Genomic DNA, 20,683 nt, shown 5'->3' on the forward strand with positions numbered 1-20,683 from the left:
TCTATGAACTTCAAACTTAAATGTGAGTATTAATTCTGCTACTATTATCTCACAAACCCCTCATAAGTAGAATTTTTTATCACATCAGCAAATTATTTGTCAGGTGTTACGTAGTTATCACCATTCCTGTCGTGGGTCATAATTGAAAACTTGCTCCAGTCATTAACCACATATCTGACAATTTCTGAACGCAACTCCATCGCTCTATCTTTCTTAGGAAGAGCACGAAACAAACAAGCACAGTCACAAACAATAGGGACGTCAATACATTCTTCAACTTCTCCATTAAGTTCAGATTTTCTGTAGCCATTTTAAAAAAGTCTAACCGTCAAAATCTACCGTTAATGTCAAATACAAAGCATAGTCTATAACCGAAACAAAGTAAATACAATTCAAAATATTCCAAGAAAAGAACAGCCATAATCGTCAAATATAATCTGCTAGATATATTCAGATATAGTATGTATTACTGATAGGTTCAAACTATACATTTACATCCTCCATCATCCCTAATTTTATCCCCATAGGGGTTAAATTTATTAACATACAATTTTTAAACGGACGTCTTCATCAATATAGCTCCAATTTTTATTTCAATCAATCGAAAATCTAAGGAGATTTATATAAATTGTCATCCCTTATTTTATCCCCTAAGGGGTGTAAATTATCAAAATTCTTTTTAAGGAGGTGCGTACGTCATAGTAACTTTATGCATGCAAAGTTTCAGCCCGATCGGTTTAAAATTGACAAAATTTCATACAGACTTTCATCCCCTTTTTTATTCCCTTGGGTGTAGAAATGATCAAAATCCTTTCTAATTAGGAGCCTACGTCATAGTAGCTTTACGCATGCAAAGTTTCAGCCCGATCGGTTTAAAATTGACAAAGTTTCATACAAACTTTCATCCCCCTTTTTATTCCGTTGGAGGGTAGAAATGATCAAAATCCTTTCTAAGGGGGTGTCTACGTCATAGTAGCTTTATGCGTGCAAAGTTTCAGCCCGATCGGTTTAAAATTGACAAAGTTTCATACAAACTTTCAACCCTCTTTTTATTCCGTTAGTGGTAGAAATGATCAAAATCTTTTCTAAGGAGGTGCGTACGTCATAGTAACTTTATGCATGCAAAGTTTCAGCCCGATCGGTTTAAAATTGACAAAGTTTCATACAGACTTTCATCTCCTTATTTATTCCCTTGGGAGTAGAAATGATCAAAATCCTTTCTTACCGAGATGCCTACGTCATAACATGTCCTGCATGCTAAATTTCACCTCGATCCATCCAGTAGTTTGGGCTGTGCGTTGGTAGACCACTATGTCACTCAGTCACCTTTGAGTTATATAAATATATTTAGATGTTCTACAGCATTAAATGAAGTATTAACATTTAACTTATGAACATTTATCAAAGATTTCGGCAAGATAATACACAAAGGATCGATGTAAAAGTTTTCGGAGAACCGTTCAGAAAGCTAACAAGGGAGGGAAATAGAAATACATTGTAATTGGTCCTTCGGATCGCTATTATCGACAGTTTGGAACTTTCTTACTTAAACATTATAACTTTTTCGTTATCTATTGTTGCTTTTTTATGTATTAATCCATACAGCAATCAATATGTCATTACGCAGGTATTTTATTATTAAGTCTGCTGAACTGATCTGAAATCCTCTGCAGTCAAACAGTAGAGTTCTTATATATAAGTTAAAACATTTTTTTTTCGCTTTTATTTACAATTTATATCCGTATTTACTACTCTTTTATTTTATTTATTTGTTCGATCGACCATTTATTTCTATACTACTTATTATCAATTACTATTTAAGCATTACGCAAGTAATTTAATTATGGTTAAATTTGAAGAAATCTAGTAACCTAGCATTTATTACATATGGTCAGTTCATCCGTTGAATGTCCACATCTGAACATAGGCGATCCAATAGTTTTCCAATAATACCTATTGAGAGGACTTTGACAAGTCTATGTGAGGTAAGAAAAGGTCCAATTTTTAGTCACTTCCGCACATGCAGTGGTAGTCGTGCAACAAAGTGTACCGCCCGCCAGCCCGCTGTTAAATGCGCATGCGGCAAACAATGCGAATTACACAACTACTACCGTTAAATCACTCAACACGTGTTTCACCTCTCCACGGGGCATCTTCAGGAGTTATGTTACACCGATTAGTGCTAAACACAGAGTGCAAATGGTGCGCTTTGTTGCACGACTACCACTGTATGTGCGGAAGTGGCTAAATATTCGTCCTTTTCTTACTTAGGATGGACTTCCGCAAAATAACGCCTGATTCCATTTAACGTCTATGTGATTCTTTTATCTTTGTGTAGTAAATAATACAATAAGGTATACATTCACTTATTTCAAACCTTTACACCTATAACCAACCACCTTGTATACTTGACACGAATCCACATTTGGCAGAAATACAAAGCCTATATCTTCTTATTATCGTTCTTCTGCCTTTGCTTTTCACCCAACAGACGCCCATTGCAAAGCATAGGTTCACAAAGATCGCCACAATAATAGGTCTTACGCTGCCCACACCCAACGACTTCCCGCAACCATAACTACGTCGTTGGTTCACGTAGAGAAGGCCTATCAACGCTGCATCTAACGGTTTGCAGGTCACTCGAGAACCTTTGGGCTTCAACAGCCATCGGTTGCATGAACGATGTGCACCGCCTGCTGTTACTTTAAGCGAGCAATTCTTCGAGGAACTGATCTGATTTGAGTTCTTCTCCTGATCTCCTTATTTATGATTCGATCTCCCTAAATATTGAAATATGAAATATCGAGTACACAGATTTAGGTTTATTGTTTATCCTTATAAATAAATAAATTTCAATAATTTCGATGCTTACACAATCACACTCGTTAACCTTTCTGTTCTATACTATGTTTTATCAGCGGGAAAATATTAAATTAACGGTGATTTTATTTATAACATAGCCAAGATAAAAATTACATAACCTTTTCGAACATATTATGAAATAGTTTTACTATCAACAACGCCCTTTAAACCGGACACCATAATGATTATGTATTATGACTTTAACTTCGTTCGTACAGATTTCGCTGGCTTGTTACGCTTTGTACCTTACAAAGCGCGGAAGGAGGGAGAAAAGCCATATTGACGTAATTTAGCTAGAGGGATCCCTCTGTAACCTAGGCGCAGACCATTACATATATTATTACCGGATTAAAAGGTCGCGGTGCTCGATTAGGATGATATTCCATGGAGTCACGAGGGTCCACTTGAGGAGTCACCTGTCACAAAAACACCTGAGAAACGACTTTAACTTAGACTATCGACTTGGGAAACATAACCTCGATTTGATCTGTTGCCAGGCTAACATTACTACTTATATTAATCAGAATTACATTTCTAATTACGCAGCTAATTAAAAGTAATATGATCATTGTGTTTAAGCTAAGCTGTACCTGATTATAGCTAAGACAAGGCATCGGGTGTCCTGGAGTCAATTCGCACACGTTTCTCAAGCGGTAAGCCGACACTGTTACTAACTTAACTTTTGGAACCACGAAAGCGGCGTTTTTACACTCCGGTGTGCTTTGACTACTCGATTAAAGATTTTCGTGTAAGTGATAACAAAAAATAGTTTTTGGTGATCGCTTGAAATTTTTAACTTTATTTTTAGTTGAATAGTCATATTACAGGGTGGCTCAAATTGATTTTAGTTTCTTTAAAATTTGGTTCTTCTTTATTTGGGTATTCTTTTTCTGGCGTATATGAGTAAACACTTGAAATTATAACGAGGCAGTAAAATGGATAAATTAATAAAATTACATTGTATAGGTACATTAGCCGTCATCGACGTTTGAGCCCACTATAACTACAAGGAACGCCAACTACAAGGAATTAGACTCAGGCATCTTATGAAAACTCGTTTGTGAGCAGTGGCAATCCTTTATAATTATTGTACAAAACTCACTCGAACCCACTACCTACTATCACAAGTCTCTGTTTATACTAGTAACCCATAATATTAAGTATCAATTCGTTTGTATATTATATAAGCCAATTAAGTTTAAAAGCTCTGTGGATAGGCGTACAAATTAAGCGTTATTTGTATATTTTATTATTTGAGATATTCTGCTAGAAGATATTATGTAGTAATCTTTAGAGTTTAAATAAATACTGAAATGTTTTGAAGAAAAAGGGTAACGTAATTCTTTGGTTGTTCAACTTATGATATTGTCGCACGACGGGGCACTGTTAATTTTTGGAACTATGCGACAACTTTAAAACGTTTTGAAAGCGTCTAAAAATGAGTAGACAGGGAAGAGTCCGAAATAAAAAATACTGGAGCGCTGGGTATCTCAACGCATTCCTTTCCCTCTGCTTTTGGCAAATCAGACAAAACCAGTACTTTCTCTCAGATCACGAACTAATGTATTAAGATCTGAATACTTGTTATTAAAACGTAGTAATAGACCATTAATACCTTATGTATTATCGTTGTACCTTACGAAAAGTATGAAGAAAATATAAATTATTTAATTAAAAAAGGTTTGTTTATCGCTCACTTCATAGCCACAAAGTCAATGCGAGAGTCCCTCGGAGAATCACCTACTTTGCATTATAAGAGTGAATGCTGATTTGTAAATCTATTATCTGTCATTTTTAGTAACCTAGGGATAATGAGCGTTTCTTTATTCGCAAAATATATACGTGTGTATGTGAAAGGCTATATTTTCTGACTGACTGTTTTCGTTGAAATGTATATAAGCATTTATAAATTCAGTAGTTAATAAAGTTAAAATGTGCAGGTTGCACCTAAGAAGTTTATTTTATATTACTAACAAAGGAAACAAATATAATAATAATTTAAGTAGTTGCTCACAAATAACGAATAAATACTTCAAGTTCTAGAACAAAAAATCGCATCTTTATTCATATTATTACTTTTTTATACTTTCTTTTACATTTACTATTTCGTTTCGCGTATATAATGTTCGATATTTTATGCGCGTATATAATGTTTTATTTTATTACTTAACACTTCTGTTGTATTATATCTAGAATATCTACAGCGAGTGGTGCGAAATACTGTAGCCAGATTTAAACAATATATTTAAAAAATAAAATCCGCATAATTCTCCTTTTTTTATTTTTACTAAAATGAATGTTTAACAATAAAAGTTTTTTATATCTAAATTCAAACTTTAAAATCTGCTCCCGGACATCCTTTTACAAGACGAGGTTATTGCCATCAATGTTGTGAAGAAAAATGTTATGACGCATAAGAGTAAACGAATATGCATTTAAATAATTAAGTAATATTGACATAAAAATAAAATGACATTTATATAAAGGACAAGCTAGATCAGAAACTACAATAAATAAGAAAGAAAAATTCTTGACGCAGTCTTGTTGTAACAAGTTGTTTGAAAACAATTTACGAGAGGGTTTAAGAAAAGTTTATTCAACGACATATCTAACTGTACTAGTTCTTGAAAAAGAATATGTAAGATGTTAGTCAAATGAAACATCCTTACGTTTTATTTAGTTAGTTTGCCTCGACTTACTTGTTTAATGGGATGAATGTATAGCTTAATTGTCAGAAAAAAAGCTTTAAAGTTTTTAAAGCTGTTCTCTATAAGGAAATATAATATAGATTTTCTATCCCATATAAAGTAACCACTGAGAAACAAATAACATTAATTTACGCAAGAAAAGGACCAATATTTAGCCACTTCCACCGATTAGTGCCAAACACAGAGTCACTAATAGGTGTAACATAACTCCTGAAGATGCCCCATGGAGGGGTGAAACACGTGTTGAGTGATTTGGCGGTGGCGGTTGTGTGATTCGCATTGTTTGCCGCATACGAATTTATCAGCGGGCTGGCGGTCGGTGCACTTTGTTGCACGACTACCACTGCATGTGCGGAAATGGCTAAATATTGGTCCTTTTCTTACTTAGGATGGACTTCCGCAAGATAACGCCTGATTCCATTAAATTAAAGTTTAGTTTAGTAGGATTACATTGGCGGTGATATCACGGCGATAGAGGACTGAGACTTGCGAACGTAGGTCGCGGGTTGAATTCCCGGGACACAATCTTGTATATTGATGCTTTGTTCATTAATATAGTATTGGGTACTTACCTTGCAGCAGACTTCTATAGAGTGAAACGACGTTAGCAGTATGTTTTACATGACATTGTTTTATTTTTATTTTAAACTCGCATCAATTAACTTCAAACATTTAAGTTTAATCTATGATTCTAAAATACACATTATTATTGACGTTTCCTATTTAAGTACAAGTTACAAATTTACAGATACAAATAGCACATGATACATAGACTTATTACAGCGCGAAGCAAACTGAAAGAATCGAAACCACACCACTAAATTTGTTCTGATTATGACGTGGAAATCCAACCGCCGTAGAGCTCGAAAGTTCTCGAGCGACCACCACGACGCGATACAACCAGCGTGGATAGCCTACTCGCTAGGTAGAACGATTACTTAGTTAACGTCGCATGAAGAAAAGAAGGTCTATGCTTTGTAGTAGGCGTTTATCGGCTGATATGTTGTTGATGTACTGACATTCTTATTTAGAATATAATAAGGCTTTAAACGTGATTTACTATTCAATTTATATTACGATTTTGTTTAACGTCACGAGTTAATTCAAAGGTGCACCTTTAGTTCGTCGTTTCCCGCTTTCAGTGCATTCAATAACTTTAAAGTGGCTGAAAAGCGATATTTTATTGCCAACTTAAGATGCCACTTATAAAGCGGACTCTCAGTTTAACACAATAAACCTCTTTGGATTATAGAATGGATGGAAGCGTTATTATGTTTGTGCTCTTTATACTCTATGGTTGTTTGTCATTGACAAATGACGTTTATTATTTTTTTTGGCTGTGAATGTTTACTGTTATCTGTTGACATTTACAGAATCTGTGAATTTAAAGGGAAATAACCCGGAAGGCGCTTAGCCAAAAAAACTAGTTTTATTATCTTATCTTGAGAGATTCCTCTTGAACTTCAGTTCACGCCGATAAATCGCATGCATTATTATAAAATTCCTAGGCCGTCGACCTCTTAGATCGCTAAGGAACTCGTTCCATGGAGTGACCTGCCGCTTATTAATACTGAAACAAATAGAATTGACGGAATACGAAGTTCTTCAAACCCAATAGCAGTGCTGACATCGTCCAGTCCGCAATATATGTTAAAGTTTGTATTTTAATTTGTTTATATATGTATTGATTGAATTTTGACTGTAAAGTAATTAAATTTTAAAAGAAATGTGTGAAAATGAATTGAGACGTTTTAATCTATAAATACTTATGTAATATGGATTTTAATTAAATTAATTAATTACTTCTTTTGCGAGAGTTTTTGAGAAAATGTTTTATTTAACTTTTTACATCTTGCACCATTTCTTAAAGTTGTGAAAATATCAAAAAAATTATCATAGGTCACAAGTATTTTAACCTAATTTTTTGCACACTTTTCTAAGGGCAAAAAAACGTTACGTGTAAGTATATTAAAAAAAACGTTACATACACTGCAAAAATAATAAATAGGTGTATTGCATAACCTTTTTTAATCACCGATGGAAAATCTTGAAAAATACTTTGACGTTAGAACAAAGAGTATTATGAGAAATAACTGCCCATTAAAACACCCTCCATCGTCGTTCTTTTTTCTTTGAGAGTTCCCTGGAGATTTTCTTCGAAGAGCTCAAGTAGAACTGTCTCACAATAAATATCTAGAATTTTCAACCGAAGTATGCCGCTTTTATTTTGATATAAATGTTTAAGATATAGCTCCTAATGTTATATTTAAAAAATAGCAGTGATGCAACAGTAAATCTTAACCGGAAGGGAATACAAATCTAACTTATACAATAATTATTATCAATATTAATATTATTCTTAAAACACAGTATATCTCGTATAAATATATCAAAACATACATAGACGTTCACACACACATATAAGGTACTATAATTAAATCAGACAGTAAGGTTGTTGTTTAAAGAAATTATTGGTAGGTCCGCCTAACGAGAAACGCCCCGTACAAACTCCATTACTCTGGGGAGATGTTGTTAACGAAAATTGTTATGTAAATATAATAGAAACATTTGTATTAAATTACTAAAGGGACTGGGAGATCCGGATAGAAATGACAACTGCTCAGTGCCTCTGATGCTTCTGAAACATAAACTTACCTATTTACTCTAAACAAAATGTCTGCGCCCGTGCGACTATTTCTACTATTAATAAGTAAATATACTATTATATATATATATATATATATATATATATATATATATATATATATATATATATATATATAATGTAAGATTTGTAATTGCAGCTCATTTTCCAGCAAAAAAACTTTAAAAACATGCACATCGCCGCCCTTACCGAATAAAATGATAAGTCAGAAAATACAACTCTTCGTGAGAGACGAAAATCTAAATAGAAATAGACGCGGTTTTAGGTGGCTCTAATTCGATTTCCGGAATACAATCTCGTTTAGTACACACTTTGTACATTAATTATATAGGATTGATACAGTTCACAAGCAACTTTTCCTGAGTTTTGACAGCAGCGTTCTCTGCGTACCATACAACCACACTGCGATGGTATATCCTCCCACAGGTATTTTCGGGGGAGTACATTGCTTTGCAGTTTGCATCTATGAGCTGAAATGAGTAATTCACATTAACTTATTTTTTTTCTATTTCAATGCCACAAGTGCAACGTAAGAATATTGACCTACATTGTGGACCTACAAAGATCTATCTTTTCAAGGTCGACGGTAAACGCTGAATCCAAATTTCTAAATAGACCGGTACAAATGTCTAAATCAGTGTTTAACAAAGTATGTCCTACGCCCAACAAGAAGCAATTTGCTTTAATATAAAAATTATTTACGTTATTTAGGAGGGTGAAAAATTTTTAGAAAGGTTAAGATGGGAAATGTCATATCTATTTAATGGAATCAGGCGTTACCTTGCAGAAGTTCATCCTAAGTAAGAAAAGGACCAATATTTAGCCACTTCCGCACATGCAGTGGTAGTCGTGCAACAAAGTGCACCTCCCGCCAGCCCGCTGACAAATGTGCACGCGGCAAACAATGCGAACTACACAACTGCTACCGTCAAATCACTCAACACGGGGCATCTTCAGGAGTTATGTTACACCGATTAGTGCCAAACACAAAGTCATATATCTTATTGGAAAGAAAGAGAAGGCGTATATCGTGTATATCTTACGGCTGAAATGATGATAGGCCGATGTGTCACTCAGATTACTTCAATTAGTACAAAGTCTGTCCGGACAGCTTTGAAAAACGTAAGTGTAAGAAAATGGCCTTTTTGAACTTAGGAACTTGTTACTTTAGTTATTGTGTACAAAACTTTAAGGAAAAAAATGAATAGCTCTTTCATTGCGATAATGCGGATAATACATACGTATATCCATTATGCCACCCCATTATCAAAACATCTAGTCTATTTACCAGGATGCTGGCGTGATTAAAAAAAAACAGGACATTGTCTAGATCGCGGTTTTTATGTCGTCGCATATACCGGGTGACTCGTTATAGATGTAAAAGCTTTTAAACAGATAATGTGTAGCTAATTTGTTATCGATTAATGTATGGTACACCAAAAATAATGGTTTCAGGAATTAAGAATATCATGATGATGACATAGCAAAAATAAATACATTTAAAAAACTTTTGAGTTAAACAGTTTTTTGATACCCATATTGTGGTTCTTGTGGAAAAACATGTACCTAGTCCGCCATATTGGAACGGCGTCCATCTTGAATTTTAAATTTTGACATAATCATCGTGTTTTACTAGTGTAGCCCTTTCATTTGATACCCATATTGAGGGGGTTAAGGAAAAATACGTAATCCGCCATTTTGTATCGGCGGCCATCTTAGATTTATAATGTTATTGATTTAATTATATTGTATTCTTATCTAAATTAAATGTGAGTACCAAATTTCAGAACAATCTGACAACGGGAAGGTGCTTAAATTTCAATTTCTAATTTTGACCCAAATAAATAAATTCCGTACGGGTCGAACTAAATAAAACCGTTTAATAAAAAGCGTTTTCAACATTCGGATTACTACATATTTAAATAAATTAATGTTTACTATCTGCCACCGCAGATTTTGTATTGCCAAAACTTATCAGCCTCCGGTGTAAAAATTATGTAACGTGTTTCAGAGTGATCATCCTGTATATATATAAAAAAAAAATCTCTATTTCCCTTGTTCTCGTCGTAACTTGGTTTTACCAAGTTCAATCATCATAAAGTTTTCTAAAATTTTCTAGATGTTTATTACGGAAAAATCTAGAAATTCTCTAAAGAAAATACAATGAAAGAGCCTCTATCAGTGCGCTGTGATCTTTGTGTCGGACATTCATTAGACAACTTACGGATTACTACATATTAAAATAATTATTCTGTCTGTTTTTGTATATTTTGTACTACCAGAAGTTATAGGCAGTTCGTATTTCAAGAGAAAAAAAAATTAAATCCTATCTCTGAGTGATCGCTACTTACAAGGTGATTTAAAATTGTTGTAAAAATTTCAAAGATTTATGCTGAAACCCCATTAAAACATATATAACCCATCATCCTATATAGATCGATTAACCATATTAAAGTAAGAAAACAAATAATTTCCAGTATGAAAAAGATAAATCATTTCAAACTGAATTAAATATTATTTTTGAAAATAAACCCAATACATATTAAATGAATTTTTAATGGGCACATAACGAAATCCGCACAATTCATGTGCCTATTCAGGAATTTAACAGCTTGCAATAATTTTACCCATGCCAAATATAATCCCGAACTCAATAACCTAGATTAAACCTTTAAAGGCAAATATGAATATGCCTAATAAACAAATGACTTTAAACTTTAGCGTTTCTTAATAAGACTCAATATTAAAGTACTAGTACGAACTTTTTTTTTTAACAATTCAAAAAATTATTTCAGAATGTTTGGTAGAAATTTTTTTTTCAAAATTTCTTTACCTTAAAAATACTTAAATCCTTGATATTTCACGCTTCGTTATAACCAATACAATCACTTTTTTATAATTAACAGTGTTTTCATCCTTTGAACGACAAAACGTCATCTTTGACGAAAAAAACTGTTTATTTACATTAATTTAATTTCACAAAGTTACTGGTGTAGATTTGGCTTAGAGGTCATTTATCAGCATAAAGATTTTACACCTATTTCCACATACTATATACTTTTTCATTATAGTTTCTAAACTTCAACACACAATAAGTGTGTAAATGTACAGGGTAACTGTTTATAGGTATTAAAACTCTATATGGGTGAATGTATAACTCATATGTCGTCAAATATCTTTTAAACCTGTTTCCAATCAGCCTGTATCATTCTGAAATATGAAACAATAATACTTTTATTTTGGAATGCGAGAGGTCCGTAACATCTGGTGGTAAAGTCTACAGGGACAAATAGTAAAAAATAATTAATTTTAATACGCGGTAATCAAAATTTTGAAAACGTTTCTTCTTTTGTTTATTTTTATACTATCATTTCGTTATTATTTTTGAAACCATATAATTTAGGACAGTAAATGAGCTATAAATTTAAATCCTTTACATCTATAACAATTCAATGGGGATTTGTAATAAAACTTTACAATCAAACGCAAAGAGAGAAAGAGTTCAGGGCATTATAAACGTACTGTAGAACGTTGAAATGTTAAAACTCGTGAAAACGGAAATTGAAAACATGCATTTCACATCCATGGCAAACAGACGTATTGAATCAAAATGGCGGGAAACCCATCACACAGCGCACACAGAAAATCTTTTATTTAACTATAAAGCCCGCGGTACACAGATTGCGAAACAGTTATTGAAATGTGAAAATTTTGCGACGTTCGTTAATAAAAAGAGATCAAGTTTTTAATCGCATTATCGTTACTCAATCTATGTGACACGAGCCTGTACACGGCAGGGTTAACACACAAAATCGAATAAATAATCGAAATAATCACAATAGTGATGATGATGATGGGTATGATGAAGATCATGCTCCACACGAGCTACTGACTTTCTTTTTGTCATCGACGGGTACTGATAAGGTCAGCATCGCCAAGGCAACCTTTTTGAGGCCACTTTGCACGTCCTGTTGAAAACAAATCAATTAATGCATACATAAATATATTTGTGTATATGTAATACAAACTTGTATATAGTTTCCCGTAAATCAACGTCACCCACTACTCTGGTAGCCCAGCGGCAGAGGACTAATACTTGCATTCGTAGGTCGCGGATTCGATTTTCTGCAACTGTATATTTAATGAAATCAGGCGTTACGGAAGCCCATCCTAAGTAAGAAAAGGACCAATTTTTAGCTACTTCCGCACATGCAGCGGCAGTCGTGCAACAAAGTGCACCGCCCGCCAGCCCGCTGACAAATGCGTATGCGGCAAACAATGCGAATCACACAACCGCCACCGCCAAATCGCTCAACAACGGGGTAACTCCTGAAGATGCCCCGTGGAAGGGTGAAACACGTGTTGAGTGATATAGGCTATCATAGGCCGCAGAGTATTCTGCGTACCATATGACACTGCGATCGCCAACCTGCTTGCCAGGTGTGCCTATGTCTTATAGTATGTGTCTATAGGCTGAAAGATCGACGACAGCATCACCCCGAAATCGAGTGAGTACTAGTGGCTAACATCAGAAAATTAATAAAATAGATTTTATTTATTCATCACCAAAAGGGATTTTATCTATTCATCATTATAATAGGCAGGATGTTCACTAATGGATAAAGGATTCCCCTCGTAGGTATCCAACAGGACCTGTTGAAAGCGGCCTACATCCAGCGTCTTCCCAAAAACTTAACTAAGAATTCTCTTCATTACTGTGCCATATTTTTTTATCTTATGCAACAGTAATTAATTACACTTTCTAACATTTATCAAAAAGTATCACAATGGCGTCTTTGGCCAATTCCATGGCTATTTATCTTATTACTAAAAATTTTTAGAGCGATTCGATATGTTCTTAGCGAACAAATAAAAAAAAATTAAAGCAATCGTTGTTTATACGTTGAATACGTATTATATACATTTATTTATTCTATAGCACAGCCTTGGGCAAAATAAAACTTTTTTTGAAAATGATTTTAAACCGTACATAGAGGATGACTTGTGTAAAACTTTTGAATGTAAAACTCATACGAGAGCAAAAAGCTTTAAAGGTTTTACATCTACTTCCAATCACGTTATATAAAGTGATCACTATTAAATACGTAATACAAAGAATAAAGGGGCAAATAGTAAACAATATTTAAATTTAATACGTACTCATATGTATTTTGTAAACGCTTTTTCTTACTATATTATCAAGACTTTGTTTATTATTTCGAAAACCATTAGTTTTAGGATATGTTTTAATTGCGCAAATGAGCCATAGATTTACCCGTTTAAACCTTTTACACCTATATAAGAAAGGACCAATATCTAGCCACCTCCGCACATGCAGTGGTTGTCGTGCATGAAAGTGCACCGCCCGCCAGCCCGCTCGTAAATGCGCATGCGACAGACAATGCCAACTACACAACCGCCACCGCAAATTCACTCAACACGTGTTTCACCCCTCCACGGGGCATCTTCAGGAGTTGTTACACAGATTAGTGCTCGGTGTTTAGCTAAACACCGAGCACTAATCTGTGTAACAACGCGCATTTACGAGCGGGCTGGCGGGCGGTGCACTTTCATGCACGACAACCACTGCATGTGCGGAGGTGGCTAGATATTGGTCCTTTCTTATTTAGGATGGACTTCCGCAATGTAACGCCTGAATCCATTAAATATTTTACACCTATAACTAAATAAACTAAATTTTCATGTATATATTGGAGCAATTTCAAAGCACTTCCTAAGAAGGGCCAAACATGTAATAGCAAGATGTTTTTATTGTATCATTGGTATTTTATCATTAAAGTTTCGTTCGACAATTATCGAGAATGCTAGCTTATCGTGTTACTCTGGTTATTGGCCGACATGCGGGTGGTCCCCGCACGCCCAATGTTATCAAACACTGTGCAGTGCAATTCGACCCTGCCCACAGTACAATCACTTTGTTTATATTGTCGATATCAAAGGGCCCGCCAGATACTTAACGTCTTGAACCTCAAGACATTTAACTGTCTGTAGCGCTTTTATCAATTAATGTAAAAGTAAAGTTTTTAAATTATATTGTTTATTTGTATATATTATGTGTTGTTCATTCCATCTGTCTTTATTTCCTTTGCATCTTCTATAGGGTAACAAACTTATCAGACCGCCTGTTTATAGAAGAGCTACAATGTCTGGCATACAATTTTTAAAAGAAATAGTAAAGAAAGCTATCCAAGACAGCAGCATAGTATATATCAAAGTTGATAACATAGTGTAATAACATAATAGTAATAACATAGTGGTTCCTCAGAAACGAATAAAGGAAAGAAAGAGAGACAATTGAAACGATGGGAATATGTAAAAAAGTGGCTGGTTCAGAATATATAAGAACAGTCAGGAAAAGAACAATATAAAAACTCTCAGAGGAGGCCTAAAGCAATGTGTCGATTAAATAACCGATCGTTTATAAAATGTATATGTATGTGGGAGTGGGACTAAATGAAAGGCGATAATGTAATTAGTGCCAAACACAGAGTCAAATAATCGGTGTAACATAACTCCTGAAGATGCACCGTGGAAGGATGAAACATGTGTTGTGTGATTTAACGGTTGCAGTTGTGTAATTCGCATTGTTTGCCGCATGCGCTTTTATCAGCGAGCTGGCGGGCGGTGCACGTTGTTGCACGACTACCACTGTATGTGCGGAAGTGGCTAAATATTGGTCCTTACTTACTTACCTTACTTAGGATGGACTTCCGCAAAATAGCACCTGATTCCATTTAATAGATAATGTAATAGTAAAACGAAATTTAATCGAGAGCAAATCTATATATGTCTTACACAATGGCGGCGTCGTCGTGAGAGAGCCAGTATACTTCCTTATTCATCCATCTCTTTCTTATAGGTGACGTTCAGAAATCAACTTACACTTCGTTTACCGTTATATTATAACATTACTATATTTAGTAATTTTTAGTGCTACATGTAAAAATGTTACATGTTACATAAACAGCTATTAACTAGGAACAATGTATTATAAAAACGATAAAACAACTGTTTTTTTTAATTTTATAATGGTATTATATAATGCAAAATAATAAACAGCTGTAAAGACCAATATTATTTTTTGTATCAAAATTTTGATTTTAGCGTTATACTAAGCTTACTGTATATCAAAATGTCTTTTGTTACTAAGTTTCATTTAGCGTATAAGAAAAGTATAATAAAATTGCGCCTCAATGAACAGTCACTGAATATATACCACTTTTAACCGATCCTTAGAAAAATCTTTGAGGATGGTTTATTTTAAAAATGGAACGTCTAACGGCTAAAAAGATGATGACTATAAACATTTCTTTTTAAAGTTACATGAACGAAACCAATTTGAAATTTTAGATACGCCGTCCGGAAATAATAATAATTTCAACATATTATCATCCGGCGCATCGATAAGGATGCCTTACCGAAAGTATTGTATAGCTTTGAAATGTAATGTAGCAGATATATTCGATGTAGCGCCTACGCATGGTATTTGTATAAACAACGGCGTGTGCTAATCGCACGGGCCCAGCGCACCTGTCCAAACTTATGTTAGAATTGTATCATATACATAATTAATTAATAAATCTCTTAATAAAGCTCTCAAATCTAATTATAAACTATTAAATATATAAGTGTATATATATATATGCATTTCGTCCATCCACAAGAAACACAGACGTTGTTATTAAGGCCATCGTAAATCGCTGTATGTAAAACGCTTTTAAATGAATTAACTGTATAATTATCCATCAAAACGCTTTACACCTATTTCGAATCATCCTGTATAGAGTTATCACTAGCAAATTTAACACATAAGTTAATATTTTCTGAAACTAAATTAATTTCTGTTACAAAGTCAAAGAAAGTAACCCAATAATTCATTTTTAAATGTAGTAAATCGTACTTTTTTTTTAGAACGGAAATAATAAATTACCTATATGCATTATGTTATTTTTATAGCGAGTACCGTACATTATTTGACAGCAAAAATATCTATACATTCACTTCTTTATAGCATACACCAATAACAACTGATCTCTGTAAAACATTTTTTTTTATTTTGTCGCTAGTTAAGCTGATTACGTCATCAATGTCAATGGGACAAAAAAATCAGTATCTAATATAATACCGCGGCACCATGTGCTGTCAAAACTTTGTCATCATTATCATCATTTAAGTTGGAGGAGGTGCATTGCTGGATATAAACTTCACCCTAAAATTACCTAAAGGACCGATTGGAAGCGGCCATCATTTCGAATTTCCCGATGACCACGACCACTCCTAAAGATTGTATGGTCTGTACAGTGCCACTTCCACACGCAAATCCACTGGACTATGTCAGTTATTTTGATTCGCCTCATCAATTGTTTACAAATCGAATAAACGTTTATGCAATGAAAACGATCGATGTCGTGAATAATTTTCAATTGAATAAAGTTCTTAGCATAATTAAGACAAATTAAAACCACTACGAATTAGCAAGGTTAATATCGGGTTATTCCCAAGAGAAACAAAATAGCGTGAGCGCTTGTACAAATGACACGCTATATCAACATAGCATTTTTATAACACCTTAAGAAATATTAAATCATTTCGTCAGTATCATTATTAACTCTTGTGATACAATATCACACGGTTGAATAATATACTAAGATCATCGTATGAACTTAGGATAGGTGATGGTTATCGATCACGCCACCACCACGGTTTATACAAAAAAAAACTTGAAAAGGAGGAAACTTCAACTCCCAGAAAAACAAAAGGAGCATAAACGATGGAATCGAACGAGGACTACTCCACCAAAACCACAGAAGGACGAAGAAGACGTACAAACAGTGAAACATATACGCGCCACATAACATCCACGACGCACACGAAAATAGGCAGAACTGGTAAACGAAGAAATTTAAATTTTAGCTTAGTTTCGACTATCACAGAACCTGTAAATTTGAGATCCAACGAAACTGCTCAGAAAATAGAGAAAGAGAGAGAGCTTTAAAGAAGAAGTATGCTACTTATTTTATCGTATTGGAGACTCCGAGTACTGCGACTCTTTTAAAAAATAACCTCATAAATCAATAAATGACCTCAAAGAGAATTTACAAAACACGCAATTTTAGTGTTATAATTTCTAAAACTTTTCACCTTTCTTTTCTGCGTTCTTAAGGACATTCTATATCATATTATTATAAAAACAGTGTGATCAAAAAAATCGACAATCATTGCGAAGTTATGGCATTACTAAAATATATGAATAAATTAAGTTGGTGTTTTGCTACACACGCGCTCGCCGGACCGTGATCTGCTTTCTATTCACATACATCGCTTATTAATAAAGTAGTACATATGTTATATGAGTAAAGTTTAAGCTATACTCCAGAGAACCCTTGTAACTCCTTTAGATATTTGTTTCCGGTCTATGATCACGTCAATAGAACTCTGAATTATCTTAGTACAATGAGGCAATGAAAAACCGTCACATCCGCGCAATGTATATCGCTATGATTAATGTATCGGAGCAATAGCAAGTAATGGTTTGCGCACAATCAATAGCGGTCATTAATCGGTTGAAAGCACCTGCATTGGTAGACGGGATGTTTGCCTATGATTTACGACATTTGGCCTCACTGCCAGCGACTTGGGAGCATGTAGCAAATATTCGGGAATAGATTCATACACGCGAATGGTTTAGTTTGTTTACTCACACAAATTGTGGGCAGTGTTGTGTTTATGCAACTAATATAGATTGCCATAGACTAGTTTTCGACTGCGGTATTGTTCGTTCATAATCAATATTTGAATTTAAAAAAAAAAATTTACACCGATCACTCGTTTCTTATTCTGCTACCAAAAATTATTTTTAACTATATTTTTAATTTATGTTACATCATAAAAATTCTTACATTATGCAATATATAAATTACATATTTAAATTGCAATAAATTCATATATCCAATGAAAAACAGCTAAAATATTTTGAAAAAATACATTTAGTATATCTTATTAATACAAGCAAAATGTTCTACAAGCCTGAAGCGTGACCAGAAAATGATTTATCTAGGAAATTAATTCCACGCTTCGAAATCACTAATTCCAAGTTCTCTGGCGATCGTAAATAACGAACGTGAGTGTGGAACTAAGAAGTGGAACGGTTATACAACAATAAGTTAAAAAATAGTCCAAAACAAAATATATCACGTTTAAATGAAAATATTACTTTCTTTCTTTCTTTTATCCAAGAAAGTTAACATTTTATTACTATACAAAGTGATTGGTCACAAGTATAAAAGCTATAGAGTTGAATGTATAGCTCTAAATTTAGCCTCGGTATTCATGCTACTCGCTGCAGAAGGAACTGTACTAACCTCGCAAACTATATTTTCTTTAAGCGCTGAGATCACTGGTGTTAGTTCCGTAGACTTTACCTTTCAAATACTTATACAACAAATCTATGGAGGTAAGATCAAGTGAACTGGGTGACCAATTTTTCATGGAATTTTTCATGGATTCATGGAAGAATTCACTAAGCGCAATGGTTTCTCAAGTCATACGAGTTGTGGCACCAGCTTTTTGAAACCACATATGCGAACAAAAAGCCATGATATACGATGAATAATAATAATATTTAATAAAATCATATTATAGTCATAATTCCTCCAGCTTAAACAATTGCATTCTAACTTTCACTTTAAAAGCGCAACGAATCTTAGTTACCATAGATTGTATTGCAAAAGAGAAGTGAGTAAAGACAGTGAAAGGAACATTTACTCGTTAGGAAAAGGCTGCATTTGACTTAACTTACTTTAACGAAGTCATCTGTCCGCGTTTGATTACCAACTCGCCTGATGGAAAGCGACGATGTGACTAAAGATAAACCACGAAAGTTCAGATACCTATTCACTTTTGCGCTGAAGAGACCTGGGTTATAATTCTCGTGAAATCATATACGTTGTATCGAAACACTTGGTACATATTTAAGGAAAGTCCACAGTGAAAGAGGCCACACTTCCAATGAACTAAGCTCCTAATCGACCTATAGAGAAATGGTGCGATAAGTTCGAGAAAGTACTGCGCTACGTTTGTCAGCTCTAGGACTCAAAGATAAGGCTCCGGCAGCCATGTGTTCTACGGGTTATATGAACTGAACACTGCCACTTTGACTTGCGAATCCGCTGATCCATTTCGGTTACTTAAAATATGCTTAACTAATTGTATAGAAGTAAATATTGCATCAGCTAACCAGTTATTGACTCCGAGTATGTTCTCCTTTATTCTTATTCTAAATTTCTTTTATCTTTTGGTATGTTTTGGTTTGCCCTTTTTGTATCACAAGCTTTGACATTCTTTAATGATTATTTTCACATACCTTTCTTTTTATTTCTGTACTCTTCTATCATTTATCGTGTAGTTTATTTTTCCTCTTCTTTTCTTGTATAATTTTCTATCATACATACTAATTTCCGTTCATTCATCGCCTGACTTCCTTCGTCTCGTTCTTCAATTATCACAGATCCGGGCTATTATTACATTTCTTCATCATGCTTTACGTTTATTTTATATTCTTATTTAATGAGCTTATTATACATAATCACAATTTATCACAGTTTTCAGTTTTTATTATTGACATAACATTATTTTGAGTTTTTTCATTATTACTCTCAGTTTGTTTTTATTCAGGTCTTAATTTTTATTTCTCGGCCTCCTGTTTATTTGATTGCTTACCCGACCTGTACCAATTTTATTTCTTTGGTCTGTTTTAGTTGTACAAACATGGACACCTCGAGTCTTCTACGCTGCGCTTGACGATCTATGATCATCACTCCATAATGTTAAGGTCCGAGTGGCCAGCTGTTTTATGGCGTGCCCACTGCCATTTCCACTTGCGTATCCGCTGACCTATTTCAATTACTTTCATTTGTCTATAGATCTTCTAATTTCTTATTCGATCTCTTAGAGAAATCGCAAGCATATAGCCAGATATAGATCACAAAAAATGTTATTTCCTACATTATAACGATCAATATATTATACAAAAGTTATTTACACGTTGTTTATAAACTGGTGGAGTGGCAGTCCACGCTCAATTACTCTCCAACACCGAGAAAGATTATACCGACAGACACGTGTCATGAATTATCATAACAATTGTAACTTTAACGCCATTGGCTTAAAGTTCAAAATGCTTTGTACACATTTACCTCCTTACAGTTTCACTCCGTGTCCCATGTTGTACAACTAATGGACAAAGAGCTTTGATTAAATACATTTCAGATTTCATTGTGTTCGTAAATATAGCCTTTTCTGGGCTTGTGGACGTTAAATGTGGAAAATTGCTTATTAAATAAAATATCACGTTGAAAATTAAAACATTACTGTTTTAATATTAAAATATGCAGACGATATTGTAAAACATCTATCAATTGATTAATAG

General features: G+C 34.0%; 2 protein-coding genes across 3 annotated transcripts in view; one reads left to right on the forward strand and one right to left on the reverse strand.

Moving 5' to 3' along the window:
- Nucleotides 1–20,683, reverse strand: part of Trpm (transient receptor potential cation channel, subfamily M) — a 268,334-nt gene that overhangs the window by 233,848 nt on the left and 13,803 nt on the right. Inside the window, exon 2 of the mRNA XM_068764157.1 lies at nt 12,129–12,203. Within this exon, the coding sequence (XP_068620258.1) occupies nt 12,129–12,203 (75 nt within the window). The remainder of the gene's footprint in view (nt 1–12,128; nt 12,204–20,683) is intronic.
- Mthfs (methenyltetrahydrofolate synthetase) overlaps nt 1–20,683 on the forward strand; it is a 63,650-nt gene that overhangs the window by 4,728 nt on the left and 38,239 nt on the right. The window lies entirely within an intron of this gene.

Source organism: Battus philenor, unplaced genomic scaffold (assembly GCF_028537555.1).
Source record: "Battus philenor isolate CCGP_79_NKW_IND1 unplaced genomic scaffold, ilBatPhil1.0.hap1 SCAF_19, whole genome shotgun sequence".
In the NCBI taxonomy this organism is placed as follows: Eukaryota; Metazoa; Arthropoda; class Insecta; order Lepidoptera; family Papilionidae; genus Battus; species Battus philenor.